General features: G+C 54.0%; 12 protein-coding genes across 12 annotated transcripts; 4 read left to right on the forward strand and 8 right to left on the reverse strand.

Annotated features, from left to right (window-relative positions):
* Positions 1-158: 158 nt before the first annotated feature.
* N7498_003568 (Acyl-CoA oxidase) lies at positions 159-2,521 on the forward strand (the record flags this gene model as incomplete). Its single annotated transcript, XM_058450630.1, has 6 exons — positions 159-949; positions 1,000-1,759; positions 1,815-1,896; positions 1,951-2,091; positions 2,164-2,299; positions 2,362-2,521. 6 exons carry the CDS (start codon positions 159-161, stop codon positions 2,519-2,521), a joined length of 2,070 nt encoding a protein of 689 aa, XP_058310092.1.
* Positions 2,522-2,712: 191 nt separating this feature from the next.
* Positions 2,713-3,972, reverse strand: N7498_003569 (aldose epimerase family protein; the record flags this gene model as incomplete). Its single annotated transcript, XM_058450631.1, has 1 exon — positions 2,713-3,972. One exon carries the CDS (start codon positions 3,970-3,972, stop codon positions 2,713-2,715), a length of 1,260 nt encoding a protein of 419 aa, XP_058310093.1.
* A 1,476-nt stretch (positions 3,973-5,448) lies between these two features.
* Positions 5,449-9,305, forward strand: N7498_003570 (putative AT DNA binding protein; the record flags this gene model as incomplete). Its single annotated transcript, XM_058450632.1, has 2 exons — positions 5,449-8,602; positions 8,803-9,305. The coding sequence occupies 2 exons, from the start codon at positions 5,449-5,451 to the stop codon at positions 9,303-9,305; spliced, it is 3,657 nt and encodes a 1,218-aa protein (XP_058310094.1).
* An 812-nt stretch (positions 9,306-10,117) lies between these two features.
* On the forward strand, positions 10,118-11,010 carry N7498_003571 (uncharacterized protein; the record flags this gene model as incomplete). Its single annotated transcript, XM_058450633.1, has 2 exons — positions 10,118-10,663; positions 10,750-11,010. The coding sequence occupies 2 exons, from the start codon at positions 10,118-10,120 to the stop codon at positions 11,008-11,010; spliced, it is 807 nt and encodes a 268-aa protein (XP_058310095.1).
* A 158-nt stretch (positions 11,011-11,168) lies between these two features.
* N7498_003572 (HHE domain protein) lies at positions 11,169-11,837 on the reverse strand (the record flags this gene model as incomplete). The annotated part of the gene is made up of 1 exon (XM_058450634.1): positions 11,169-11,837. The coding sequence occupies one exon, from the start codon at positions 11,835-11,837 to the stop codon at positions 11,169-11,171; it is 669 nt and encodes a 222-aa protein (XP_058310096.1).
* Positions 11,838-12,314: 477 nt separating this feature from the next.
* On the reverse strand, positions 12,315-13,187 carry N7498_003573 (putative methyltransferase; the record flags this gene model as incomplete). Its single annotated transcript, XM_058450635.1, has 1 exon — positions 12,315-13,187. The coding sequence occupies one exon, from the start codon at positions 13,185-13,187 to the stop codon at positions 12,315-12,317; it is 873 nt and encodes a 290-aa protein (XP_058310097.1).
* Positions 13,188-13,903: 716 nt separating this feature from the next.
* On the reverse strand, positions 13,904-15,511 carry N7498_003574 (Sds3 domain-containing protein; the record flags this gene model as incomplete). Its single annotated transcript, XM_058450636.1, has 2 exons — positions 13,904-15,007; positions 15,077-15,511. The coding sequence occupies 2 exons, from the start codon at positions 15,509-15,511 to the stop codon at positions 13,904-13,906; spliced, it is 1,539 nt and encodes a 512-aa protein (XP_058310098.1).
* A 1,092-nt stretch (positions 15,512-16,603) lies between these two features.
* N7498_003575 (uncharacterized protein) lies at positions 16,604-18,483 on the reverse strand (the record flags this gene model as incomplete). The annotated part of the gene is made up of 2 exons (XM_058450637.1): positions 16,604-17,658; positions 17,712-18,483. The coding sequence occupies 2 exons, from the start codon at positions 18,481-18,483 to the stop codon at positions 16,604-16,606; spliced, it is 1,827 nt and encodes a 608-aa protein (XP_058310099.1).
* A 1,611-nt stretch (positions 18,484-20,094) lies between these two features.
* N7498_003576 (uncharacterized protein) lies at positions 20,095-20,967 on the reverse strand (the record flags this gene model as incomplete). The annotated part of the gene is made up of 1 exon (XM_058450638.1): positions 20,095-20,967. One exon carries the CDS (start codon positions 20,965-20,967, stop codon positions 20,095-20,097), a length of 873 nt encoding a protein of 290 aa, XP_058310100.1.
* A 149-nt stretch (positions 20,968-21,116) lies between these two features.
* N7498_003577 (uncharacterized protein) lies at positions 21,117-21,446 on the reverse strand (the record flags this gene model as incomplete). Its single annotated transcript, XM_058450639.1, has 1 exon — positions 21,117-21,446. The coding sequence occupies one exon, from the start codon at positions 21,444-21,446 to the stop codon at positions 21,117-21,119; it is 330 nt and encodes a 109-aa protein (XP_058310101.1).
* A 1,126-nt stretch (positions 21,447-22,572) lies between these two features.
* gel6 (putative 1,3-beta-glucanosyltransferase) lies at positions 22,573-24,089 on the forward strand (the record flags this gene model as incomplete). The annotated part of the gene is made up of 3 exons (XM_058450640.1): positions 22,573-22,769; positions 22,827-23,038; positions 23,091-24,089. The coding sequence occupies exons 1-3, from the start codon at positions 22,631-22,633 to the stop codon at positions 24,087-24,089; spliced, it is 1,350 nt and encodes a 449-aa protein (XP_058310102.1). The 5' UTR covers positions 22,573-22,630.
* Positions 24,090-24,366: 277 nt separating this feature from the next.
* N7498_003579 (protein kinase domain-containing protein) lies at positions 24,367-26,559 on the reverse strand (the record flags this gene model as incomplete). The annotated part of the gene is made up of 1 exon (XM_058450641.1): positions 24,367-26,559. One exon carries the CDS (start codon positions 26,557-26,559, stop codon positions 24,367-24,369), a length of 2,193 nt encoding a protein of 730 aa, XP_058310103.1.
* Positions 26,560-26,959: the final 400 nt, after the last annotated feature.

Raw genomic sequence — 26,959 nt, forward strand, 5'->3', positions numbered from 1 at the left:
GATATCCGGCAATCGGCACTCGGCGATTTGCAGGTAAACCATCATGTGCCTAGGCAAACACGATGAGGGGCTTGAGCCTATTGGGAAGGTCTGCATATATTACTAAATCATAAGAGCTCAACATTCTACTTCGAAGTGTTTAACAGCAGTCCACCAACATGCCCGACTTCACTGATAAACTTCGTCCAAGCCAACCAGATGGACCCACAACTCTTGCTCGAGAACGACAGCAGTCCAAAATCTCAGTGGATGAGTTAAGCCGACACTTGTTATCGTCAGATGGATTCTTAGAGCGCCAGGCTCGAGTTCTGCCAATCTTGCAGCGAGAGCCAATGCTCTCAAAAGAGAAACAACAGAACCTGTCCCGCCCAGAGCGATTCAAGCTAGGGCTTGCAAGAGCCAAGCTGCTGCGTCGATTGACCGATCAACATCAGTGGAGCCATGAAGACTACAAAATGGCCGAGTACCTGGTCGATGATGTCTCCCCGTACTTTCTGCATATGGAGATGTTTGTCACCACTATCCGTGAGCAAGCCAGCGAAGCACAGCGTGCATACTGGCTGCCCTTGATTGAGGAATGGAAAATTATTGGCGCTTACGGTCAGACAGAGCTTGGGCATGGCAGCAACGTCCGAGGCTTGGAGCTAGAGGCGCGCTGGGATAGCCGCACCAAGGAGTTTGTGCTGCATAGCCCCACGCTTACAGCAAGCAAATGGTGGAACGGGAGCCTGGGTAGAATTGCCAATCATTCAATCGTGGTTGCACAGCTTCTCCTTCCCAAGCCAGGCTCACCGGATCAGTATGTATCTCATGGTCCTCATCCCTTCATTGTGCAAGTGCGTGATATGAAGACCCACCAGCCACTGGACGGGGTGGTGATCGGAGATATCGGTCCTAAATATGGCTACGTTACTATGGATAATGCGTACATGCTATTTGATAACTTCCGGTGAGCTGAAGTGTCACTGTTTAACCCGACACTGCTAATATAATGGCTAGGATTCCCCACTCTGCCATGCTGTGCCGATACTCCAGTGTCAATCCCGAGACCGGTGCTTATACAAAGCCCGAGCAACCTGCTCTGGTGTACGGTTCACTGACATATGTCCGTGCAAATATTGTACATCACGCCAGGCTTGTGCTAGCACGCGCTGTTACTGTTGCGGTACGGTATACTGCCATCCGACGGCAGTTCCAAGACCGAGATAGCGATAAAAGTGGACCAGAGATGTCCGTCCTCGATTATCCCACGGTGCAGATTCGTATTTTACCCTTGCTTGCGACTACATTTGCCCTTCATTACACTGGATTGGCTATGCGCTCGGTTTATCAAACCACGCGGAATGATGTCGAGCAAGGTGATTTTCGCTCTCTAGCTCACATGCACAGCATGTCTTCCGGGCTCAAGAGTTTGTGCACTATGCTGGCCGCGGATGGTATTGAAACATGTCGTCGTGCATTGGGCGGACATGGATTCGGTGGGGGAAGTGGATTGATTCAACTGAACAATGACTATCTTTCTAAGCCAACTGTCGAAGGCGATAACTGGATGATCACCCAGCAAGTTGCGGCGTATTTGATCAAGAAAATGACGGCAGCTGCAAAGTCCCCCAACACCCCTGGTGCTGATAAGACTGAAGCTGGATTTAAGGATTTCATTCGGAACAAACAGAGCGCCGGCCAACGCCAATCTGTCCATGATGTCTTGAACAGAGACCAAGACATTGTCAAAAGCTTTGGATTGCGGGCTACTGCTCTTGTAAGTCAATAACTTGCTGAAATGATGCGGACTAAATACTAATCTCAACTCGCAGGCCTATGACGTTTATGAGCAGCGAGTATTGAAGAAGCAGAGCTGGAACAATCTCCTTATTCAACTGCACAAACTCAGCAAAGGTACCTCACAACCACTTTCTGCATCGTTCAATGACATATTAATAAAAAATCCAGCACAATCCCAGTCAATTCTAGTCGCCACTTTCTATGAAGCCCTATCAACAGACAATACCCTTCCCAACTCTAGCAAAGACATAATGTGGGACCTGTATCGACTCTTTGCACTGCACACTATGGAGAATGAAGGTTATGAATGTAAGCGACTCTACTTCCTAATTAAATGGCTCACTCCTCAACAAATTCGAACTAACAATGCGTTCATGGTAGTCTTCCGCTGCAACGCCGTGTCTCAAGCCGATCTCAACAACCTTCCCGCTCGCGTCCAAGATCTGATGGCGCGCATCCGACCCCATGCCGTGAAGCTGGTTGATTCATGGATGATTCCTGACTACCTCCTGGACAGGTGAGAAAAACCTTGTTTCTTTCAAGAACTCTGCGGAATTTTATTTCTAACTGCGATGACAGTGCGCTCGGACGATATGATGGCCGTGTGTACGAGGATCTCTACAATAGAGCCCATCGGTTGAATCCTCTTAATTCCATCACGTTCAATCCGAACTACTGGGAGGAAGAGATTGTGAAGGGAAGCGGTGACAACGGGTCGGGTATACTGTCAAAATTGTAACTTTACCTAAAGTGCTTCTAATTCGAATTGCCCTCCTTGGGTGGCTGGGCACTGAACTTTACGCAAAAGAATTGCGCTATTACTTTTTAGACGGTCGAGCCATGGGTATTGGTCTCTTGTTAACAGCTAAAGCAGTAAATCGAGTAATTATGGTACTTATGGACATGTAAGTGAAATGTGCATGGTGGAACTTAAAAAGTGCCGAACTGGTAGGTAGCTAAGTTCATAGCAGGGCCATCATTGGGACCGAAGATCTGGTACGGCAGACGACCCCACTGGGGCTGATTGATGCCATCAATCCAATCCTCTGTCTCGAAGACAATGCAGCCGTACTTGTTGACGTACGCAGCGCCAGCATTACCATCCTCCTGTTTATTGCGCTTGGCTTGCGACTCCTTGGTCGCGATGGTGCCATTCTGGCCGTTGCAAGTGTAGATCTGGAGCGCAGCCTGGTTGGTGGCGATGTCCAGGGTAATACCGGTCGTGTCAGAGGCCATGTGCACTGAAGGGACGAATGAGTTGCGAGCTGCATAGGCGGGCGGGCGGTCAATCAGAAGGCAGGTATCGTAGCCGGTGCAGCCACCACCGCACAAGCCGGAGGTCTTTGCAATGTCCTGGCCAACCAACTTAGGTTCGATGAAGTCCAAAGCGCCATCGTAGGCGGTATTCACATCGAGGATTTTGCCGGTAGGGACCTCAAGGGTGTCCCCAGCGATGAAGCGCTCGGAGAGAGGCATCTGCAAGTAGGTGTCATTCAAGATTGTTTGGTTCTTGAAGGCATTGAGGTTCCAGTAGAGGTGGTTGGCAAGCATGATGGGGGTCTTCTCGGTCAGAGCAAGGGAAACAAGCTTGGTGGATAATTGTGGCAGACCCTTGGGGTTCTCGGCGCTCTTCTCCGTCGAGACGCTGAAGACGGCATGATTGATCACGTCGCCTGGGAAGTTCTCGAAGCCTTCATCGAACAGGGTAAAAGTGATGGCAGACTGAGTATGCGCGGTAACAGTCCAATTGCGCATATCATAGCCGACAAAGCCACCGTGAAGGGTGTCCCTACCGCCGTGTTCGTTCTCTGGAATGTGGTAGGTGTTTCCGTCAATGGAGAAGGTACCATTCTTAATGCGGTTGGCATAGCGGCCAACGACCGCGCCGAAGTAGGTGTGGTTGGTTTCGCTGTCGTGAAGATATTCCTTGGGATCGTCATAGCCGACCAGGACGTCCTGGGTGTTGCCATCGCGATCAGGGACCAGGACGTGGGTCAGACGCGCACCGTAAGGGATGAGCTTGACCGTGATGTTCTTGGAGCTGATCGAGTATTCGGTGAAGTGACCACTGTCACCTGAGCTGCTGGGAGAAGACAAGGGTGCAGCCGATGAAGAGGAGGCTGAGGGCATAGCATTGGCAAGAACAGGCAACCCATAAAGGGCAGCCGTCGCGTAGGACTTGAAGTGCATCTTGAAACCCAGAGTCGCGGTGACGGAGAGAAACAAGAGGCAATAACAGAGAAGAATCCGAGGTGTGATCCGCGCAGGGTATAAGAACGAGCGACAGAAGCTGAGGGGAACGCGCATTTTATGGTAATGAAAGCTCCTTCCCTAACCCGGTAAACATCGTCATACAACGCTAGCTTACCTCCGCATGGCTTGACGCTAGGGGGCGGGGCAAGGAAACCGGGGTAGATCCAAACTAAAGTGAGATAGATCACGGATTACCCAAAAGCAGTTGCGTGAGAGGATCCCGGTCAATGATTGGAGCCAGACCAAGAAGCGGAGGCTCGCAGGATGAGGGGAGGAAGATCCGAGCCCCTCGTGAGGCTGTCCGCGCTCGGGCAAAGACGTCGGTGGGGACCTTAGTGAGCTGGTCTGCCGCAATTGAGGCCCATTCGGTCCTAGTGCGGTGCTGGGACAAGCTTCAGATGGCGCAGATGGCAAATGCCAAATGCTACCCTTGAGGACCCTGGTCCAAGCCCTGGAGCATGGAAGGCAAAACTCCGGTGGAGGAATTCCCGTCCCTGGCACGGCCCAATTGTATACGAATTACCCTGCCTCCCGCTGGTGCGCCGATCGTTGACTCGTTCGGTTTCCTTACCCTAGGGGGGATTTTGGTTTTCAATGAACTTGGGCATTGCCCGGAATTTGGCCGTAGTCAGATCGCAATGTCTGTGCTGCGTGCGGGATGCATCCGGCCGTACGTGACCTGAGGTGTCATACCTGACCGAGACATGTATATTATCCACTCGCTCAAAAGCCTGCGCTCTCTTCATAGTATCCTAGATATAAGGACTGTGCAGGGTCTCGTGACTTTCCCAATCATGGATCTAGATCTTGCATGTGCCCAAACCCACTGGCCCCAAAGGGCGTACCCGGTCCTTGTTCTGCTCGAACCTGAGAAACGGGCCTCAGATCTATTGCCCGGATATCCTCACAACGAAGCGAGATATTACTCGAACTAGCGGTATGGTACTGGTCGGTCAAGGCGCTTGTGGGGTGTCGCCATGTGTAGGTCGTCTAATACTCAAACCCCAATCGAGTGCCTGATGTCAGTACCGTGGATAACGAGCTTCAGCAGATGAAAATCACTGCTTTTGTGTAACTCCAGATCTTGCAGTCCTAGAGACATTGATATTTGATGCATCTTCAGAGACATACACAGGCACAGAAGCACAGTATGAGGATTGTGACTTGGATATTTACATCACTTCCTGATTAGGATGCGCTTACATAACACACGTTTCGCCGTCACCGATTCGTGCCGCCTCGAGCCTCTTGTTTACGCATTGCCCCGCGCTTTTTGTCAGCGGTTGTACAGTTTCGCTGGCCTTTTGAGGGCCATATCCTGGCCATCGTGACTTATTCATCAGCGCATTCCGCAGGGTGCGCTCTCTCCACGCCCCCTAGCGGCACGCGTGCCGAGATTCCATCCAGCCCGCCATGTCAAGCACGTCGCGTAGCCAGAGCTCCTCGCCCGACATCCTCGGCCCTCCAGGTGATGCCGAATACCTCATCTCCTCCCCCATCAAGCCCTTCGTAGGTCGCCAAAGCTGGCTGTCGCCCGCCAACCTCCGACGCCAACAAACACCGGCCAAGCGATCGCGCGTGAGCCTCAGTCCTGCGAAGAGCGCGCATTCGATCCGATTCGATGATGTCCTGCTCCCCGGCTCGCCTAAAATGAAGCTCCATGGTCGCCAGAGGTCGTTTTCGCCAGAAAAGGGAGAGGACGGCAACGTCAGCCCGTGGCGCATTCGGGTCACCCTCGAGGCAACTCAGGACGAGGAGAACGAAAACCATGGCAGCCCGTCACGCAAACGGCTGCGCCCATCTACCACTACAACCATGGTTCCATTGAAGGACGACAGGAGTCCGCTACAGGAAAAAACACCGGCAAGACGACGTGGGCGCCCAAGGAAATCAGACGTTCAGATGCCGAATGGGTCGCCGTGGCCTGCTAGCGCAGGGAACACCCCCGGGCCAAAAGGTGGAAGTCCGCAGAAGGGTAAACGGGGCCGACCACGCAATGGCACGCCGAAGCCGAAGGCACAGGAGGTGCCCGTCGCAGAAGAAGAGCCAACGCCAGCACCAGCGATATCATCTGGCCCCGACTTACACTTCAGTCCGATGGACATTGCTGTTGACGGCGGAGCTGATTCGCCTCGACAATTCACACCAATGAATCTTGGAACAGACGGTCTCGACAGTGACTCCCTCGGAGCTGACGATCTGCCTGTCGCTTTTCTTCGCCCGCCAACACCAGCTGTGAATAGGGATAGATGGGGTAACGACAACGCCCATGAGAGCATCGACCGCGAATACGGTAGAGCCAGCTACGGTACACCAGTTATTGGAGCTGCAGAGCATCACTACCTTGATCATGACGACAACATACACTCTACCCCCTCAAAAATGCCATCACCGACCCGAGAAAAATCCGTTTCATCTGCAAGGTCTGCGCATCAAGCAGACAGCACCTCACCCCGAACCTATCCTTCACCCACTCCCACTTCTTCGCTGGCCGAGGAAGAAGCCCAGCATGAAGAACCCCGAGTACAACAACAGCCAGTAGACGATGATCCACCTTCTGAGCCGGACCCTACGGACGAGCACGAAGAGTTCGATTCAATTATGGAAAGCGAGGGCTTCACTATGGTCTCCTTGGATACACTTCCTTCAGCCAAGCAATATGGCCTCTCTAGCGCCAAAATATCAACAGGCGACTCTTCCAATAGGCGAGATAATGGACGCATTGGCGACAAATTGAAGCGACAATTGCCAGGCGGTATCGGTGGCCTGCAAGATGACAGTCACAGCTCAACAAGGCCAAGTCCGGTTGCCCTGGCTCCTTCTTCCGCTTTACGTCCTCCTTCGCGGGCTCGTTTGGAATCTCAAAATCCGATCAGAAAGAGCCCACTTACCACTGTTTCGTATCCCGAGCTGCCTGCAGCTTCGCCTGAGAAGATATGGAATCCTCCTGACGTCGAACAAGAGCCTCCGACACATGAGAGGCAAACAGCGGAAGATCCGGCTGAAGACGAGGAGGCAGAGAACATCGATCTTGGGATGGATGGCGACGAGGGACAAGTCGAGGAAGTCGAGGAAATCGAGGAGGAAGATTGGGACGACGATGACGAAGTGCAAGTCGTCAACCCGTCACCTCAGTTTGGGAAAACACACTCGCCGCAACCAAGTCCATGGGGCCCACGAAGCATCCAGCGGGAGGACGAATGGCATATCGAACGACAGGCTGTCAGCCGGCAAGCTCGGGATCCGACGAATGTCCAACGATTGATCACCATTCAAAGTGATGAAGAGGTCTCTCAAGGTGAAATGGTCAGTGGCAAAGATACATTTGACATCCACTCACAGTCCGATGTAGAGTCCATCGTGGACGAAGATCCTTTCGATGAACGGCCTTTGGAGGAAGAGCTCGTGGAAGAAGATCATGTGGAAGAAGCGCCTTTCAAACAAAGTCCTCTATATGATGATGAGCAAGTTTTGGAGGAAGAGGAGGTCATGGAAGAAGATCCTTTCGAACTGAAACCCTTCCAAGAGGAACCCATAGAGGCAGAGCCTGTGGAAGAGCCTCCGCCGGAGAATCCTCGAGATTTGGAGTCGGTGCCTATGGCGGAGCGTTCGCGCACGGCAAATCAAGCAACGGAGGCTGAGCCGGAGACCTATGACGAGGATGATGAGTCTGTCGACATTTGGCAACAAGAGCCTGAAAACTCAGAATTTGACCGTCAACTTCAATCCCATACCACCAACCAGGCAGTAGAGATTGAGCAGGAAACCATGGACGATGACGACGGAGGTTTTGATGATATCTGGCAACAAGAGGCCCGCGACAACAGCTTCCTTTCAAAACATTCGGATGATCGCGAACAAATTCCGGCAGACGATGGCTACAGGGCTTGGAGAAGAATAGACGCAGCCTACTCGAACGAAAACTCCTTAAGTTCATCTCCAGCTTACGTGACAATGGACGACGGCAACACGAAGTACCTTGGACCAACTCATATTCGCAAACTGCGGGACGAGGACGTGGATCTGTCGGCTCTACTGGCACAGGAGGATACGCCAAACCATGCGCGCTATTACAATGGAACAAGTACTCCTCGGAGTATCCTAAGTCGGAGGTCTGGTCCCCAGCCTCCGTCGATCAATGGGTCGTCCATCAAGTCTGCCTCCTCGCGCAAGGCTGGTCAGCGTGTCCGTCTACAACCGATCTTTCAGTCTCCAGAGAGGGAATCGGAGGCCCAAGTCAGCTCACCCGCCATGAGGCACAAGCTTACATCCTCAGAGCCTCAACCAGATGAGGTAGACGAGACTGGTAGCGTTTCCGATTCCGATCTGCACGAGACTGAATCTATCCAGGCAGAGTCTGTCGCCACCCCAGAACAACCCCAGCAGCCCAATGCGGACGCCCCGGGGTCTACCTGGCTCCAGCGAATCACTAGCCTCACCCCCAGATGGCTGAAAGCCCCGGCTGATGCTCACGACGATAGCTCGAGTGCCGCCTCAGGGAACGAATCACAGGAGGAGGATGACGAGGATCAGGAAATGGATAGCATCGAATCGGCGAAAGAAGTTCGTGAGCATCTCGAGCACACGCCGCGTTCAATCCGTCTGAATGAATCCCCGCGATACTCGAACAAAACAGCCGGTGCTCCTCAATTGCATCCTGAAGATACCGTGCGTTCAATGGAAGAGGATGACGAAGATGAGGAGGAAGATCTATTTATTGAACAAGGCCCCCCAAACAAACCGTGAAACGTGACGTGCGTTCGGTAGAATCGGTAGAAGAGGATGATGAAGATGAGGAGGAAGATCTGTTCATTGAACAAGGGGCGCCCAATCAAAGTGCGAAACGCGACGCTGCAAGCCTCATTGACGACGATCACCACGAACTGTCTGGACCGCGACCTCTGGCGGTGTTCGGCTACTTCTCCGACGATCATTACAAGGCACTTCGGCGCTTGTACCGAATGGCAAAACGGGACCCAGAGCGATTCCCATATTATGACGCACCGGGGCGTGCACAAATTATCGGTGATTGGATCTGGACCTCGGACGGTCGTCACGGGGTGCCCATCACCGAAGTACAATTTGCCATCATTGATCGCTTTGTACATGATCTCTCTCGAGCCGACGTCCAGTACGGTGGATCCGGGCAGGTCGACTGGACAGAAGCTGACCTGCATCGGCGTCTGATCAGCATCATCATTGGCGAGCAGATCCGAGAAGAGCGAAAGGCCAAGGTGACCCGCGGGGTCTCTGTCGATACATGGCGATGAACACAAACGCAATTTCTTTTGATCCTTTCTTTGGCGTATAGTTGGGATGATGGATACTAGTCGATGGCGTCCGTGGTTTTTTTTGGTTTATTTTAAGATTCCCTCATGGTCATCGGCTTGCTTTGTATGGAGTGGTTGGTTTATTATTGTTGACCTTATGACTTGAATACTCTGGCGTTATGTACATGGGATGGGTTCTCCCCGTCACTGACGCTATACAAATGAATGCATCGACCACATTTGTCAAAGTGGATCGTCGGGCACAGCTGCAAACACCTTGTATGTATTCATTATAATGCGCCGCTACCAGATAACTCTGGTCAACCAGGCCTGAATCATGCAGCAATGTTCCTTATTTCTCCGTGGTTGACGCCGGATGTATGTCCCGCGGCGGAGATATACGCCGTTCGACGAACAATAGGGCCTATCTTTACGAATTCATTCCCTTCTAGACTAGCTATTATATCACCGAAGGTCTTTAAAGGTTGGCTCTCAACCCAAAAAGAGGTAGGACTTACCGTCGTCAAGACACATGTGCGCGACGCTAGAAATGGGCAGCGGTTGAAGTCTCGACCAACGCTGCAGCCATCACTCACTTGGACCAACCAGGGACACCCCAGAGTCCGTGTTTTTCGCGTGGCAAACCAAGCAGAAAACGTATCTGATTCGCACCGGGCTGATCCCCCACTCTCATGCGAATTCCTGCACCTTCGTTTTCTTCTAGGATGCCGGTCTGGGTGCGAACCAAAGTACAACGCCCCTCGGGGAAATTTCTGGGACATTATAAGAGTACCAAGGGCTGCATGCGGAAAATGTTTTATTGTTTTTCACTCTACGCTCTTTACAGCTATCTTCCCACGGACTCGGTTTACCCTCGGGCTATCATTATGTCGGTCATTGCTATTGTTCAACGCGCCCTCCCCTTCTCTCTTCCATGGAAACGAAGACAATCAACAAGCAAAGAGAAGGACCCCGAACTGAAAAGCCCAGACCAGGAATCCCACGAGGAGCCCCCACCCGGCAATCAATCAGCCGAATACCCCTGCACAACACTCCAATGTGACGTCTTGGACGCCCTGCATATAGCGGTGAGGCAGCCCCGGGACCAAAACACGAACTCGGGTGCATCTAGCTCTGAAACAGACTCGGGCTCGGAATCCGAGCATCAGACCCACCGGCTCTCAGACCGCACGGCCTGCGCACGCGAGCAGTTTTCCCGAGCCGTGAGCTGGGCTAGTATCATCCGGAATCAGTGTCGATGGACGAAGAAACAAGAAAAGCAGCTTGTAATGGCAGAGAAGCAGTTGAAACGGTGTCAGAAAGCATGGAGCTCGGAGCAGGAGGTTTGGTTGGCCTATGTACGTGTCCCGTGTCTTATTAGATGGTTATTGTGACATTATTCGCAGACAATATTGGTTCTAACACAATCGTCACCCCTACTAAGATAAAAACTCTGAGTGAAGAGAAAGAAGCTCATGAAGATTTTATGCTTATGCGCATGAGGCAGCAGGAGGAGGAGCGGAACCAGTTTCGCAAGTCTTGGAAGCGGCGTCGGTCCGTGGAGAGTGCGTTGGAAGAGGAGCAGGATGTTTCTCCTAATAGAAGCAATGCTACTGGCTTGGATAAGCTCCGTCGGCTGCCGCAGTATCGAAACCTGGCATCCAATTTGGCGACAGAGTCCACGGCTGTGGCATGTCGGGGATGAAGATCCGAGGTATAGGACCGGGGTAGATATGGGAATGAATCATAACATGAAAACATCTCTCTCGCGAAGCTCGTCTCCTTTAAACCCCCATTTATTGTGTTACATGTAATCTCTTGCAAATTTCTTCACACAATTCGCACCCCTTTCCTTAACCGTTCTCAAGGATGCGGCCACTTTCGAAAGATATCCGCAACCATATCCACGGGCGCAGTCAAAAGCCCCACAGCCGTCTCAAAAGGCGGCTTACTCGGCGCCAAAGGATGTGATCTAGAAGGCACAAACATCTTCGTGCGATCCAACAAGCTCGTTAGCGCCTCGCTATCTGCCTGAGATAGCTCATCCTCTAACGCCGGGAGGTCGCTGCTCTCCTCCTGCTTGAAGTGATACTCCACGTCATCCAACAAGGCTTCGAGAGTCGGCGCAAAGCGTGGATCCGTGACCTGAAGTCCCTGGCATGCATTGAGCTGCTGTTTGATGGTTTGATGCTCGATGCGGCGCTTGTCTGCTCTGCTTTGGCCGTCGTCTACGTGTTTGGCGAGGGCAGGGTAGATGACTAGTTCCTCGCCGATAATGTGCCGTGCTAGTTCCCAGATGAACAGGTTCTGGTATCTGGTTTGTTCGTCTGGGTCTGATGATTTCAGGATCTTGCGCGTGTGGTACTCAATTTCGCGGTGCTCGTGTTGAATGGTAGGAAGGATACGGGCACGAGGCGCCGGTGTCGTTGTTTTGCCCTTGTATGTATTTAGTGGTCGTCTGGCTTTTCCATGGAACGAAGGGCGCGGTATGGGGCTGGCAGTCGTTGCTATGTCGCTGGATACGGCGGTCATGGCAGATACATAGGGCGTGAGTGTATAGATGCAGGCGCGGGACCGGACAAAGACAAGGCGTCTGAACATGGATGATGATGTATCTCGATCTCGGTCTTTTTCCAGAGCTGCAAGTGTGAAACGGGGACGTTGTGATAGAAGAATCGGCCATGACTTCCGCCTGTCATCATGATTATATCCAGCCGTAATCGGGACCACTTGTCCGTCGCGTAATACCAGTGGCAATCTATTCACGTTTCTAACCCTATCCATAGGCTTGTGAATAGACTCAGACTGTCTACCACGATCGCTGGCTTACTCCCGAGTCCAGTTCAGGACAACCTCTAGTGTTAGCCTACTATCACAGAAAAAAAAAAGTCTCAAGCGATTAAGGATCCAATCTTGATTCGATCGTAAAATCCAACTATAAAAACAAACCTTGACATGCAATCCAAGCCCAACCCACACCAAGCATAATACAACATAGTACAACACCATTCAACCAAAGACCAAGGCCCTAACCTCAATGCTCTCCCTAATCCTCGCACCAGCAGGAGTCCGAGGATCCCAAAACGCCGTATGCGGCACCCACTGTGCCACATCCCCATCCCTAAGCCCGCGCGAATCCGAACACTTGAGCAACAACCGCTCATCCCCCGTCATCCCGGACCAGTACAACCACTTCTGGTTTGGATTATACTTAACACCCATCGTCTCGCCAGTGCGATTGGGATACCGATGTTCAATCGGTACAAGATCATTCTCGTCCACCGACGCCGCAGACGCAAACGCCAACGGCGCCGACTGCACCGGTTCAACGGTCAACGGGCGCCATACGTTCACGATGCGGTATCGGCCCGCGAGGAGCTTCTCCGCTTCCTCCGGGTCGGTGGTGTGAAGCCTAACTCGCTCGGCGGCTGCGCGCGGTGTCTGATCGACATGGGCGCGTGTTACGGGCTGTCGAGGAGCGCCATCTTTCTGGCGGCGGATTGTATGGTCGAAGAGGACGATTTTGTGGGCGCCGGGGAGTTTGGAGAGGAGGAGTTGTTCGACTTCTGGGTAGTAGATTGAGCGGACGGCGGCGTCGGAGTCGAAGGTTGCGTATGTTGCAGCCGAGGTGATGTTTTGGAGTGCTTGCACGGAGTCTTTATCTAGGTTGTATTCCGCTTCGTGGCCGCGGATGTCGTTGAGGGGAACGGAGTGGGGGATTTCGAGGTAGTTGCGTTGTGGTTGGCCTGGAGGTGGGGATTCGACGTAGTTGAAGGGCGCGCTATTGTCTGGTGGTGGGGCGTAGAAGGTGAGGTCGGCGGTTGTTGGGCCGCGAGGGATATACTCTGGCGGTGTTGTTGTGGTCGTCTCTGTGGTCATCATGGTGGGTGTAGTTGGAGTTGGAGCTGGAGTTCGAGTATGAAGTATAGAGCGGTTGCTGGATGGCGGATGCAGAATGCGAGATGCGGGATATGAAAGTTGCAGAGTATACACTGAATGATGACTCCTAGCGGAAGAGTTGATCACTCTATATATATACAGCTTCTGAACATCCAAGAAGGAGATTAGATTAGTGAGCAAAGTCCAGTCGGCGTAACTCGAGGCATTTGTCATCTCGCCGAGGGCGGAGAAACGGAGGGAGATGCGGCTATTCGGCGATGATGAGATGATGAGATGATGTGATGACTCCATTTCCAGCTGCAATCACCTCATTCGCACTTTATCCCTGGTCTTGCCTCCAATTTGTCAATAATATTGAGCCAAATCCGTATAGAGTCATCCGATCGTGAGGCTGTCCCACGGTGCTTATCATCGGTGGCGTCATCCGGGGATGTTGCCGAGGCCGACTGAAGGATGAGCTGACCACAACCTTACTGGGGAACATTCTAGAGACGCAATGGAACAGGTCCAGTAGATTATGCTGTAGAAACGACGGAGGAAAAATAGACATGAGAATCTGAATCTGAAAATGACCGGACGCCTGTTCCCACCCATCGTTGTCACCAAGAAAGAAAAAAAAAAGCCAAGTCCCGATTCCACCATAGACACCGAGTTCCCCTCCTTAAATTACATGTATACGCCTTGTGCGCGCAGGCCCATTAGTGGTTCCGGGTGCGCTTGCTGCTGCGTTCGCGTTCCATCCCGGTGGACTGGAACATCTCGGGGCCAGGATGAGGTCGCGCAGGTTGCAGGTGCATGCCCATGCTGGATGGGAACTCTGGGTGCAGGGCGTTGAAGTGGTCGGGGTTGGGCGGATGACCATCAACGGGATCAGAAGGCAGTGGTGCGGCGACCAGCTCGATGAGAGAGGAATCAATCCAGCCAGGCGGCTTGCCATGCAGACGATCGAAGCGCGCGCAATCGTCGTCGACCTCGTCGTTGAGCAGCGAGGTTAGAGGGGGCGCATTACCGTTGGGCCGTGCATGATAGTTGGACAAGACGTGGTATGGAAGGGCGGGGCGCGCCGCGGGCTTGTCGGCCAGTTCGGCCAGAGCGCTAAGAGCACTGTGTGCTGCCGTGCCGCGAGTCGAGCGTGTGACGTGGAAGTTCTGGCTCGCGGTGCGGATCATGTCTGCCGTAGGAGTACCGTTATCCTCGTGCCCGGTCACTTCAGGAGTTTCATCCGCGTCGGTGTTGTTGCCGTTGGTCACGGCGCCGGAACCTTGGTCTGAGCGCTTCGACGTCGAGAAGAAGTGCAGGGTGGCGACGTGCGCCTGGTTCGCGTGCGCGCTAAGCTCCTTGTCCGTAAACAGTGAATGGATCGAGTAGGTAGGCGCAGTTTGCTGAGCCAGATATTGTTTCTGGCGCTCGGCCGGAGTCGTGCCGCCCGCGTCCCGCACGGGTGAACCCACGTCCTCCTCCGGCGCCTTGCGCTTGCGCTTGTTCAACTCAGATACGATTCCATTGCCGAGCTCATCCAGATCCACCCGGTGCCGTGTGTGCCGAGTCTTTCGGTTGCTGTGAAGGCCACCGGGACTGGCGGGGTTGGTAATGCTGAACTGGTTGGGATGAAGCAGCAGCGCATTGGTATCGGCAATATCGAGCTGTTCCTTCTCGCGCATCAGACGCGACCGTTTGCTCGAGATGCTCTGCATCAATCGCTCGCGTAGGGTCGAAGACAGCTGGTTGAATTCTTCTTTGGCGAAATGCTGGCGGAAGTCGTACTCGCGGCGGTGTCGCTCAAGGCTATTTTGGTGTCGGCCCTGTAACGTTTAAAGGGCCCTGGTCAGTATTGTGTAACTTGTCAAAAGAAATTGCAGGAGTTAAAATACCATAATCTGAGCCAAATCCGCGTCCCTCTGTTCTTTGACATTGTTCACCTCCTGTACAAACTTGGCGTACCAAGTACCAGACAAGCTCGCCATCTCCTTGGCGAACTTTCCACCGCCCACGGTCTCTTCAATGAGCTGCGCAACATCCTCGGAAGAGTCGGGCAGTGGGCCGGGCTGGTAGGGGTCGGCGTTGTTAATGAGGGTCATGTCGCATTGCAGGGAATGAAGCTGCTGGCGAAACTGGGCGTCGCGGTTCTGACTAAAGGTAGCAGTCAAGTCATGCAGACGCTCCTGAAGTGCAGAGCGACGTTTGTCGCGTTTGGAAATCGGCCCTGAAGCACCGCCGGTGGGACTTGTAGAGCGACCTCTGGAGTGTAAACCGCCATGGTAGGCGGGCCCAGTGCCGGGCGACGGGGGCCCTGGGGAGTAAGCCATAGGGCCGATAAGATTGTGTTCAGAGAGTGGAGAGTAGAGAACAAAGACGAGAATAGTTGCAATCGCAAGGCAATAGGACCAACACCGGAGCAAATAGCGGAGGAAAGGAAGCAATTCGTCGTCAGAAAAGCGGCGCTGCAGCATGGATTCCCGATGCGGTTTAGGGTCGGTGCTACTTTTCACCGGCCCGAAGCATAGAGAGTGATGAAATTAGCTTATTCAGACAGTGGACAATGGATAGGAGAAGGCAGAGTAAAGAAGAAACCAGAGGAACTGTAGGAATGAACAATATGGATTGAGACTGCTCTGGTGAATGAGTCCATGTGGTGACGTTTGATCCACCGTGCCGTTTGGCTGGACCAGCCAATGCCTTCGGTATATACCAGGGTAACTAAACTGCCTTTGTATTTATTCACTGCCATTGAAGATGTCACAGTCGTATTAAGATGCATTGAATCTTACAATTGTGGTCTACCTCAGGTACTCGTGGAACACCCCAGCTTACCTTTTCTCTACACGCTTTATTGACCCATAAGTCTCATGTCTCAACAAACAAAATTTCCACCTAAGCCCTTGCGAAGGCAGGCTGCAGGGTAAAAGTACCGCTGCCAGGGCACGAACTATCAGGGTAAAAGAATCCTGGTCCCTCTCAATGGCTGGATCCAACCCCTTATCAACAAGACCGAAGAGTCGGTCAAGCAACAGTGCCTGACGCTGCCTTACGTATCACCCGGAGGTCTCACCCTCCCTATCTACAGAATCAACACATTCCGAGGAAGATTTATACATTGAAACTGCAACTCTTTGTATATTTATATCCATCGAGAAACAAAAAAAAGAATCATCTCGCCAAATAAGACCAACATCATGGGTATTCACGTTCATTTACCATCCGCCCGACGCAGTATGCATGGCGCGCAATCGCGGCCGAAATAAGAGAATGAAAAAAAATATCGAGAGCCAACTCCGGGGACAGTGTCGAGGTCCCATATGACATCGTTGCAGCAAGCTGCAGGGAACCATCTATAAAAAGCGATATGGTATCAAAGGAAGGTGTATAGAAGGGAAGATTTAAGGGGTAAGGGTGGTTGGTCAGTGTGTCCGACGGATCACGAACACACCCAACTCAACGCCGTCGCGAGGCTCGCTGTCCTCGCCGTACGGTCGTTTCCGGATGCCATCGAAGATCTCGCTGAGCAACATGGAGGAGGAGACTTCCTTGTCGCCCATCATGGCACCGGGTCCTCCAGAGGACATGGCTTTGTTGGCCGGGGCGCGGCGGCCGTTCTGCCAGTAAAGGCTGAGAACCTCCTTCATCCGAGCCTTCTCCTGGTGGATGAACCACTCGACCCAGAGACTGCGATCCAGGTGGGTGCTCGCCTTGCCGGCATCAGCGATCTCGAACTTCGAGGACGGCGAGCTCAAGGACTCGCAGAGAGCAGCGATGTTGGCTTTCATCGTTGAAAAGTCATCCATCTGGGATACTGTTGACAGCTTGCCCAGAAAGCGACCGACATCAGCGGACAACCCATTTACCACGACGAGTTGACGCAACAACGGGTCGAGAATAGGGCCCAAATATTGGGATTTGAAGGTGGAGGCACCCTTTTTGGTCGGGTAGGTGAAGAGGAGGGAGCCTCCGTTCGGTGATAGCTCGCAGAGCCGGTCCACGAGGAAGGAAGGTCGGGTAGGACAGAAGAGGTCTCGGTACTCCTGTGCGGATGGTGGGGGCAGGTACCGCTCGAGGACGGAGATGTGAACGCTGTGCGGAGGGACGACGGGCATTGGGGCGTGGGAGTGTTGTCGTTGGAGTGGGCCGCGGAAGTCGTGGTAGGCTCCTACGACTGCGGCGCTGGAGAAGAGGGTCGCATTAAAATAGTCGACTGCGGCGGTCGGAGAACGGGGAGTGCTGGGGGGAGAGTGAGGAAGATTGGAGAGGCTGAATTGTTCGGGCACCGCGTGGGTGACATTGATGTAGGGCGACTGGCCGGGCTGGAGGTGGTTGTGCACGGCCTGGACAATGGAGCAGAAGATGCTGTCATTTCGCGGCAGCGCTATGGACTGATCGGCCGTCGGCGGGTACGGGAGTGTCTGAGAAACGATTTTGACGGCATCTCCTCGTGGATTGGAAATTCCCAGTGATGATACTATGGCCGAGTCAGTAACAGACAGAAAAGGCCCCGTGAGGGATGTCGCTTACCAGTCACGTTGATTCCCTGATCCAACCATGATCCAACGTCTTGCTGGCAGTCCATCTCGTCATGTGGACCAGGGCTTCCTCCGGAGCTGGAGGAGCCGTGAGAGAGTCCGTCGGACGGGCTGCTGAGAGTGTCTGATGGGGCCGTGGTGGGGGAGGTGTCAACGCCCGGACCATCGTGCATCAAGGCCGAAGAACCGGGTTCCCGGTGTGGTTGCTCATCAAACAACAGCATCTCGGACTGCGGGTTCCACGCAACGTGGCTATCGTCGTCCGGCGGCGTGGGAGGCAGGGTAGAGGGGTAGTCTGCCGGGAAGGAGGAGGGCGAGTTCCAAGGCGACGAAGAGTGTGAATGGCCGGTCAACGGTCTCGGCCCGCGAGACACGGTGGTGGACAGACGAAGACGAGAATCTGCCGACCGATTTCGAGACTCGACACGGAAGGGCGAGCCCGGCGTGGAACTGCGGTGTTCCCAGGAAGGGAAGTGGACGGCCACGCTGCCCTTTGACAAGAAGCGGGAAACCGTGGAAGGTCTGGTGCGGAGGGAGCCCTGCGAGGCTCGTCGACGAAGCTTGGCTGGGCTAGGTCCGTCGGTGGACGGGTCCGGGAGAGATTGGTTGGAGAGACGGCGTTCAGGGTCGATTTTCACAGTGGCAGCAGCGTGCATGATCAAGTCGTCCGGGCCGTTCATTCCAGGCCAGCACCGTCCATTGCACTGCTGAGGATTCATCCAGGCTGTCCGGTCCGGAGGGCGGAGAGATACAGCGGCCGGCATGAATGAGCCGTCGTGGGAGGGGAGAGGTAGAGTTGTGAAGAGGTTGAGGTGAAGGAATGTAGCAATGGGGAAAAGAGGGAAAAGCCGCAGAAGAAGAGGACTTGGGCGACGTAAGGGGAGCGAAAAGAGCACCCAGGCTTACAGGTACCGGATACATGAGCGAAGAGGCAAAACGCAGCGAGGAGCAGGTACCGGTACGGGGGCCGAACAGTTCTAGACCCGGCGAGTGTTCTAGACCGAGGGTCGTCGAGTCATCGGTTCCAAGTATGACCGTCGCCTATCGCCCATACATTCGTTACACAGGGCATCTGTGGGTGGATCGTTCGGGTAATCCCATTTAAATTATACTATATTACTCTTCCCCACGAGATAGATTATTGTGCATTTATGATCCAAACTTCAAAGTGTTGTGTTGACCAGAGGCCGTGCTAAAAATGTGCAGCGTCTAGACGCCCGGCGGCCCTGCGACTGGCTGAGGCGCCCCACGCGGCTGGGGCGATCATTCTCGGTTCTGCATCGAGTTGATTGCTGACTCGTGTTGTGCCCTCCCTTTTTCATCGCTTGAACCAGACCTTTTCCGTGGAAGGTTCGGAATCGATCTCGATGAAACTCCCCCCCGTGACGAGGGCCGCGCGACCTGGTGTGTCCCGGGGATATGATCAGACTCCGTTTCCGGTAATCGTACTCGCCACTGTGAGGGGTCGTGTGTGTCTGGTTCGCATGGAAGTATGCCGTACCCTGGGACCCATACTGCAGGCATCTGGACTGGGCTATCGGGGCCAGATTCGTTGTAGACCGTGCTGACACCCGCCCCCTAGGAGCCTACTGTAGGACCTGCTTGGTAGAATATGCCCCTTCTTCGGATCACTCCGGTTTTGCGGGTGAAAAACAGCATGACAGCCCAGGAGATCAAGGCCGTTGGACCGTAATTTCCACCGTAGGGCCCGATCTGGTTCGCAGCCCAGTTTTTATCTCATCCAGGCTCCACCGGGTCTCAGATAGAGTGTAGCCGTTGCCACCACGGCCTAAAACGTGTCCTGTCTTGGCGCGAGAAGATTTTCTATTTTCTTGTTTTGAGAGAGTACGGTACCCCGGATTTAATTAAGGTTGAGAATCGAAATGAATATATTATCATTAGAGTTATATAGCGGAAATTTGCCCCCGTTGACGGGTGCTGGTTTCGTGGCCCTTTTTGGGACGGATCTGGACTCTGTCGTGCGACCATGGGCCCGACCGGTTTCCAAGGTTCCCCACGGAAATATATCTCCGGATCCAACTGACCTGAATCGCCAGCATAAGCGCTCATGAGACAGCTGGTCGTAGATCTTAGCCTTCCGATATTTTGTCCGTTGCATCTCGACCGGATCAAGGTGCCCGACAAGGGAATCCGGCTACCGATGACGTGTCTACAGCATTGGCGATACCTGGCAGTTTCCTCCCATGTATCCTCCGGTTCGCTCGAAAGCTCACGATGTCCTGTGCTCGAGGCTGGAGATACATCTTGTATCGGGGTTGTTCTGCTTAGCAGAGGTGATGTCAAGATCATTTCATCTTGTAGGAGGAAAATCGGAAAATGCGGTGATAATATCGAACCGCATCCTCTGCAGTTTTTCAAGACGTCATAGAGCGTCGGCGCGACTGGGTAGGAGCGCTGCCGCCCAGCGGCTGACGCAACTCACGCGAGCAGTTCCATGCGTTCCGCGCCATTGATGACCGGTAGCGCTGCTCCTCACGGCCGAGCCGAACCTGTTTTCGGGCAAAGCTGGAGGGCTTGATAGCAATAGTGCAGGCGGAAGTCGAGCGCTCGTAGACCGGGACAGAGGTTTTGGCCAAAGGAGGAGTACAGGCTGGGCTGTCGAGGGTGGCTCGCAGTTCGTGACACTGGCGAACCAGCTCCTGCACACCTTCAGTCAAGCGCGAAGCGCGTTCCTCGATCTCGGGCCAGAAAGAGTCGCCCCAGAAGGAGTCTTCGCAGACGGCAGTCTCGAGGGCTGCGAGCCAGCAGCCGAAACCGGAACGGGGTCCGGCGAGTTGTGCGGCCACGGTCACAAAGCGGATTGTAGGCTCGGAGTTGAGAACGTGAAGGACGATGCATGCAGGGCACCGCGCCGTCAGATACCAATCGTGTTCTTCGGTGAGAATACAATTGAGCCAGGAAAAGGCACTGCGGGCCTCGCCCCGGAAGACTCGCTCGGGCTCGGCGCCCTTTTTGCTGGGCAGGGCACGAGCAGCGATGCGCCCGGCCTGATGGTTGATCAGGAATAGTGGGACGAGGAGAGTATGGATGATGTCGCGATGCAGGCGGAAAGAGTCCTGCTCGGCGGAGCTGCACTCGTGGCGATGGGCAGAACAGAAGCTGGGACCTTCCATGCCGCAGTCCTGGCGGCGCAGCTGTTCGCGCATGGCACGGAAGGCCTCATTGCGTTCCAGGCCGAGCTGGTCGTGCAGCGAAATACGAAACGGTGAAACGGTATCGGTCGACATTGTGAGATGAATATCAGCTAGGGCCAAATTAGAGAAACCATGCCGTAGGATAAAAGAAGGCATAGACACCCGGAGTGGAAATCGATCTCGTGTGGGGGAGGGTGCCGCATGCGGAACTTATAAAAAAAAAAAGAGACCCTTCGGAAACGTCATGAGAGGAGGACGGGAATTGCAGATCGCACAGGGCCTCTCTCTTTGCATTTGGCGTCCAGGGTAAAGGAGTCGATCGCAATGGACCCGGCTCCACTGCTGACGAACACAGCTCGGTCACTGTCATCGATTGGTGGACTGCGTCGGAATGAGTGGATTTCGGTGGAGGTTTGGAGAGTCTGGACACTTTGGACTCGGTCGCTTTGGCTTGTTGGCTGGGGTGGCACCCAATGTCTGTTGTTTGTCTCTTCTATGTATAGATAAGACTCGGGGTGTTGTTCGGTGGTGTTGTATAGACGAGTGGTGTGCCTCTGCTCGGGTATCTGCATGGTTATCTACCCATCGCGAGGAATTTCCTACTGCAATGCCCGGGCTTTGGAAAACCCCTATCGTCGGCCCCTACTGGGTGGAAATGATCACTGTGATACGAACGCTATTACAGGGTCTCCGATCGGCACCATAGCGGCCCAAGTCCACCGTGCCCAATACCTAGACCACGGGCGATTCCTTCGGCCGGTTATCTGACCGCTGATCGGGAGGGACCCAGAAGCCTTCAAGCTCCCTCAGCCCCGGTGGCAGAGGGGGAAGATCGTTTCTGAGTGGAGGAGGTGGATCAAAAAGGGGTCTCCATTCTGTGGGTTGAAGGGGGAAAGTGATTGACAGGGTGTCTGTCTTGCCCGATTACTTGTGCTGCGTTGTTCAACCGTACGACCATGCGGTAGCTCTCATTCCGATCGAAGGATTCGTCATGCATTCTAGGAGCACTCCAAGGTATCGAAAGAAGAGATGGAGTCGGGCCTGAAGGATGGAGTAGAGTCGGTGCGGTGCTACTGTGTCGGTGGAACTTTCGGCAGACTCCGGGCTCGCTTCACAGTCTTCGGGAAAAGTTCTTGCGATCGTCCCCTTCATTTCGTGATCAACATGGAAGATATCGAGTTCCGAGATCAAGTCACGTTCCATGGGAAGTGATAGACCGCGCTGGAGGGCCACGCTGCCCGTTGCAGCCCGCTTTCCACGGTCCGCGGTCCGCGGTCCACGAGGCCAACGGTCTCCACGATGTTATTGCTTAGCCCTCCGTTTCCAATTGAGCTGCATATCCACGAGTTGTCATTGTTTACTACCCAATATGAATGAACCAGACCCCATAACTATGAACGTCCCAACGGGAGTTATACAAGCTCACGAGGCCCCTGGCATATCTCGCATCTCCCATGTCTCACTAGGCCCGGAATGACATCCGCGCTAACGCGTGCAATCTGCGAAATACCGGTTGCCAAGTTTCAAACCTTGGAATCCTGCCCTGTTTCCTTCCTAGTAGATTTTTTTTCTCTTTAGTCTTTTCGCGCTTTTTGTCGCGTCGCTCTTTCTGAATTGACGGATCGCTCAACCCAGATACACCTGAGACTCGCTCGTTTGTCCAGGTCTTTGCTTCTCAGGAATTCCCTCGTCCAGTGTGCATAATCGCTGCTCGTGTTACATTCGCAGATTCTATCTTTGACTTTTCAATTATACCATGTTATCCTCGCTTGCTCTTTCCGCGGTGCCGCTGCTGCTGGCCGGTCTGCAGGCTGCGACTGTGGGCGCAATCCCAACCATCTCGGCCGTCGGATCCAAATTCTTCTACGAGAATGGAACACAGTACTACTTGAAGGGTACGCCGGAACTTGCCAAGTCCCCTCGTATCCATTCGCCTGACTAACCGAGTGCAGGTGTCGCCTATCAGCTCACCCCCGACGACCCGCTGGTTGACACGGCCCAATGCAAGCGCGACATCGTTCGCATGTCCGAACTTGGCACCAACGCCATCCGTGTGTACCACGTGGATCCCCATGCTGATCACAAAGGCTGCATGGCGGCTTTGGCGGACGCCGGGATCTATCTGTTCGTCGATCTCGACACTTTCACCACCCAGATCGAGCAGGTAAGGATTGTGGACCCGATGGCTGGGTACCCGAGCTGACAGCGAGCGATAGACTGCGCCGCAATGGAACCAGACCCAATTCGACCGTTTCCAGGAAGTCCTCGATGAGTTCCAGAACTACGACAACACCGCCGGTGTCTTTGTCGGCAACGAAGTGCTCACCACCACCGAGGGTTCCATCGCTGCCCCATACGTTCTTGCCGCTGCTAGGGACATGAAGGCGTACCGGGACCAGAAGGGCTATCGCAAAATCCCCGTCGGCTACTCCGCTGCTGATATTGCTGACCTCCGGCCCATGCTCCAGAACTATCTGGCGTGCTCCAGCAACTCTTCCGAGCGCCTGGACTTTTACTCGTTGAACGCCTATGAGTGGTGCGGCGAATCCAGCTATACCCAGTCCGGCTACGATATGCTGGAGAAGAACGCGACTGGCTATCCTATCCCGATCTTCTTCTCCGAGACAGGTTGCAACACCCCGCCCCCCCGTACCTTTGATGACCAGTCCGCCATCTTCGGCAGTGAGATGTCTGACACCTGGTCCGGTGCCATCATCTACGAGTGGATTGAGGAGACCAACAACTACGGACTGATCAGCTACGGTCCTTCCGTCAAGAGTGCGGCTGCCACTAACACGCTTGTCGTGGGCGGTTACACCCGTCAGGGAACCCCTACTCCCGTGTTGCCCGACTTCGACAATCTCAAGTCCCAGTGGGCTACTCTGCACCCCACCGGTGTCGCTCTTTCTGACTACAGCAAAGCCGCCTCCAGCATCAGCGGCATTGCGTGCCCTGCTTCGACTTCTGGCGGTTGGGCTGTGGATCCTTCCTCACCTCTCCCTACTCTTGGACAGACCTACAAGAAGAACGCATCTTCCGCCACGGGAACTGCTGGCTCCGATAGCAGCACTGGCACTGGATCTGCCAGCGCCACGACCACTGGCAAGCACAACGCCGGAAACGCAGTGATGGTTGCTGGTTCAGCCACCGAGCGTCTCCTCACCGGCTCAATCCTTTTCTCCACCTTCCTGGGTGCCGTCGCCTTCTGGCTGTGAGAGTGACTTCACGCGATCTCCCCCTGGCATCCAATTGTATTGATATTGATATGCATGGTTGTCATTGTAGCCTACAATAGACGAGTTCCGAGCTACTGGGTTTTGAACACCGATTAGTGCGAATGCACTCATATTATCATCCAGACTCCGTGATCCACGGCGTACATACACGAAATGGCTATTAGTCCTCCTATGTGAATTATAATTAAAATCATCCAGTCATTCAAACATTTGCTCCATCCGTATCGTACAACGTTCCCAACTCGACCTACAAAAGCTACTCGCGAATTGTCAATCCCTCTATCCCAGTCAAATGGGAATCCAGGTTCGGCTGCGACAATTGAGGAGACACTCGCTCCACGGGTATAATCAGAGATTCCGCATCACTCTCGTCGTTAACAACCTCAGGAACACCCTCCCGATCCTGCTGATCCGACTCGCTATCACTCCCAACCTCAGAGAACCCAAAATCAAACTCAGAAACAGAACTTGAAGTAAGAATCGTCTCTGCCTTCTTCTCCTCCGACCCCTCCTCAACCATCTTTCTTTCCAATTCCCTTATCCTCTCCCCTTCCGCCTGCCTCTCCTCCTCCTTCTTTCTCCTCGTCTCGTCCTTCTCAGGATCCACACAATGCAGCTGCACACTCTCACCCCGCAACATCGGAATTTCCCGAATCGCATTCGCAAAACACTTCTGCACCCGCCGCGCACTAGGCCTCTTCTCCGGCTCCGGCGCTAACATCGCCCGGATAACCATCAGAATTGGCGGCACGGCATAGAAGAACCGGTCACTGCCTCGGCCTCGACGACACCGTTTCAGTGCGTCGCCTTCTAGAAGGGCGATCCATGATTGGACCTGCACTGCGTTTCGGGAGAGGTGGAATGATGCATCGGCCATGCCACCTCCACGACCGGCGGAGCGGTTGCGGGCGCTTCGATGGGAGGCGAAGGAGGATATGGAGCGTTTGCACACGTGGGTTAGGATGTCGAGGATTGTAGCGGCTAGGGAGAAGAGGTCTGAGGGCATGGAGTTGTTTGTTTGGTGGGATTCCCAGGTGCTGAGGACTGTTGGGCCGAGTGAGGATGATGAGGTTGGTAGGGTTACCGAGGAGCCTGAGGAGGAAGAGGCAGAAGAGTGGGATGAGGCGAGGGATGGTGTTGAGAGCATCTTTCTAGGTCTTGTAACCCAGAGTGGCAGCCGTTGTTGCTTTACCGAGATTGCTTCATTGGGCCCTGATGACGCGGCCGAGGACGAGGATGAGGACGAGAAGGCGAAGGAGAAGCGGGATGGTGAGCCGGGTAGTCCGATGCGGATCACCGTGCCCTTTGAGCCGGCTGAGTCTGGGCGAGGGAAGTCGGGTGATGTTTGTGAGTTTTCATCTAGAGGAGACAGGGCTAGTTTCTCGGGTTTTCTTCTTCGTGCGGTGCGACCTCCAGATGGGAGGATAGTACGACTTGGTGCAGCGGCTGGTTGGATGGGAGTAGCGGTGCGGACCCAGCGCTCAGGTGCTGAGTACTGGTACGACTCGAGATCGTTAACTCGAGGCGGTGCCAGCAGAGAATCTAGGGCTTGGAATTGGCCAAGGTAGATATGGAAATTGGGGTCAATGAGAATGTTGGATGGTCGAATGGCCGCGTGTGCGTGGCCACGAGCATGCAGCCAGTATAGTGCGGATACCAGACAATGTGGCCAGGTAATCAATGTCTGGCGGCGCTGCTCTTTGGCCAGACGTTTGAAGGTCGGCGGTTCATCCGTCAGGAAGCTGTTTAGAGTACGATCTGCCTCGGCGCCGGTGAAGAGTGCACATACAGTGTCATCGACGAAGTATGAGGCATATATGGAGACGAGGTGTCGGTGTGCCAACTTCCGTAGCTTCTTGACCTCGGCCAGTACCTCCTCAGAGGTGAAAAAGTATGGTGCTCCACCGACTTGTACTTGGGTGCGCATGAGGACGCGAGACACCGACCCGGCGAGTATGACCTTGTCGACTGTATCATCCCGACCTTGAACTCCGGCGCTGGTGATGGCCCGCACGACCTCCACCGGAACACCTTCATTTCCAGTATAAGTGACATGCTCACCCTCGGCAATCCCCCGCACCAAGAAGCGCCATTGAGCTTGAAAGAATCGAGCATCGAGGGCAGGGTTGTTGCCATCCGGGCTCAAGTTCAGCATATCAATGTTCGGCTCGGCCATCGGGAGATCGTCATCGTCGCGGGACTCGTCGACGAGGCTGAATATGCGATCGGGAATACCAATGGCATCGAGAATGAGGAATAGACGACCCGCTTTGAGCAAGATCCATTCCATGTATGTCACACTCGTCAGATCTTCCCCCCAGCGCGGCAGATCCAAAAGCATCGGCACCCTTTCGGGACGCAGGCGACTAACGATAAACTTGGTGTCGAGCGTGGCCTTGATTCTCTCTTCCGGCCACCAGAGAGAGGTGGGTTCATGGTGTTGGGCCATGATGGTGTGTGCATGGCTCGAGAACGATCACGGAGCTTCAGTACGGAGGACCGGGAGTTGACGGTTATATGGAAGCGGCAGCCACAAACCTTGGACGTCGCGAACCATGTCACGACGGTCAATTCCGTTCCATGGGGTTGCCGTGTGCTGAGTGGTGGAGGGGATTCTTATCTTGATCTCCGCCAGGGGAGGCTCAAGAGCCAGTCGATAGTCCGGAGAACCATGGAGGCGGAGAGAGTCAGCACTTGTAACTCTGTCCACGTTCGGCAAACGGCGAAAGCCAAGATGTGATTGATCGAGAGACATAGGAACAAATTAAAAAGCAAAAAAGACGCAAAGGAGATAATATGCACTGTTTGATGGGCAGCCAATCCGGGGCCACGAACTTATCAGGGCGCTT

This window comes from Penicillium cinerascens, assembly GCF_028974065.1.
Source record: "Penicillium cinerascens strain IBT 15544 chromosome Unknown contig_24_segment0_segment0, whole genome shotgun sequence".
NCBI classification, from domain to species: Eukaryota; Fungi; Ascomycota; class Eurotiomycetes; order Eurotiales; family Aspergillaceae; genus Penicillium; species Penicillium cinerascens.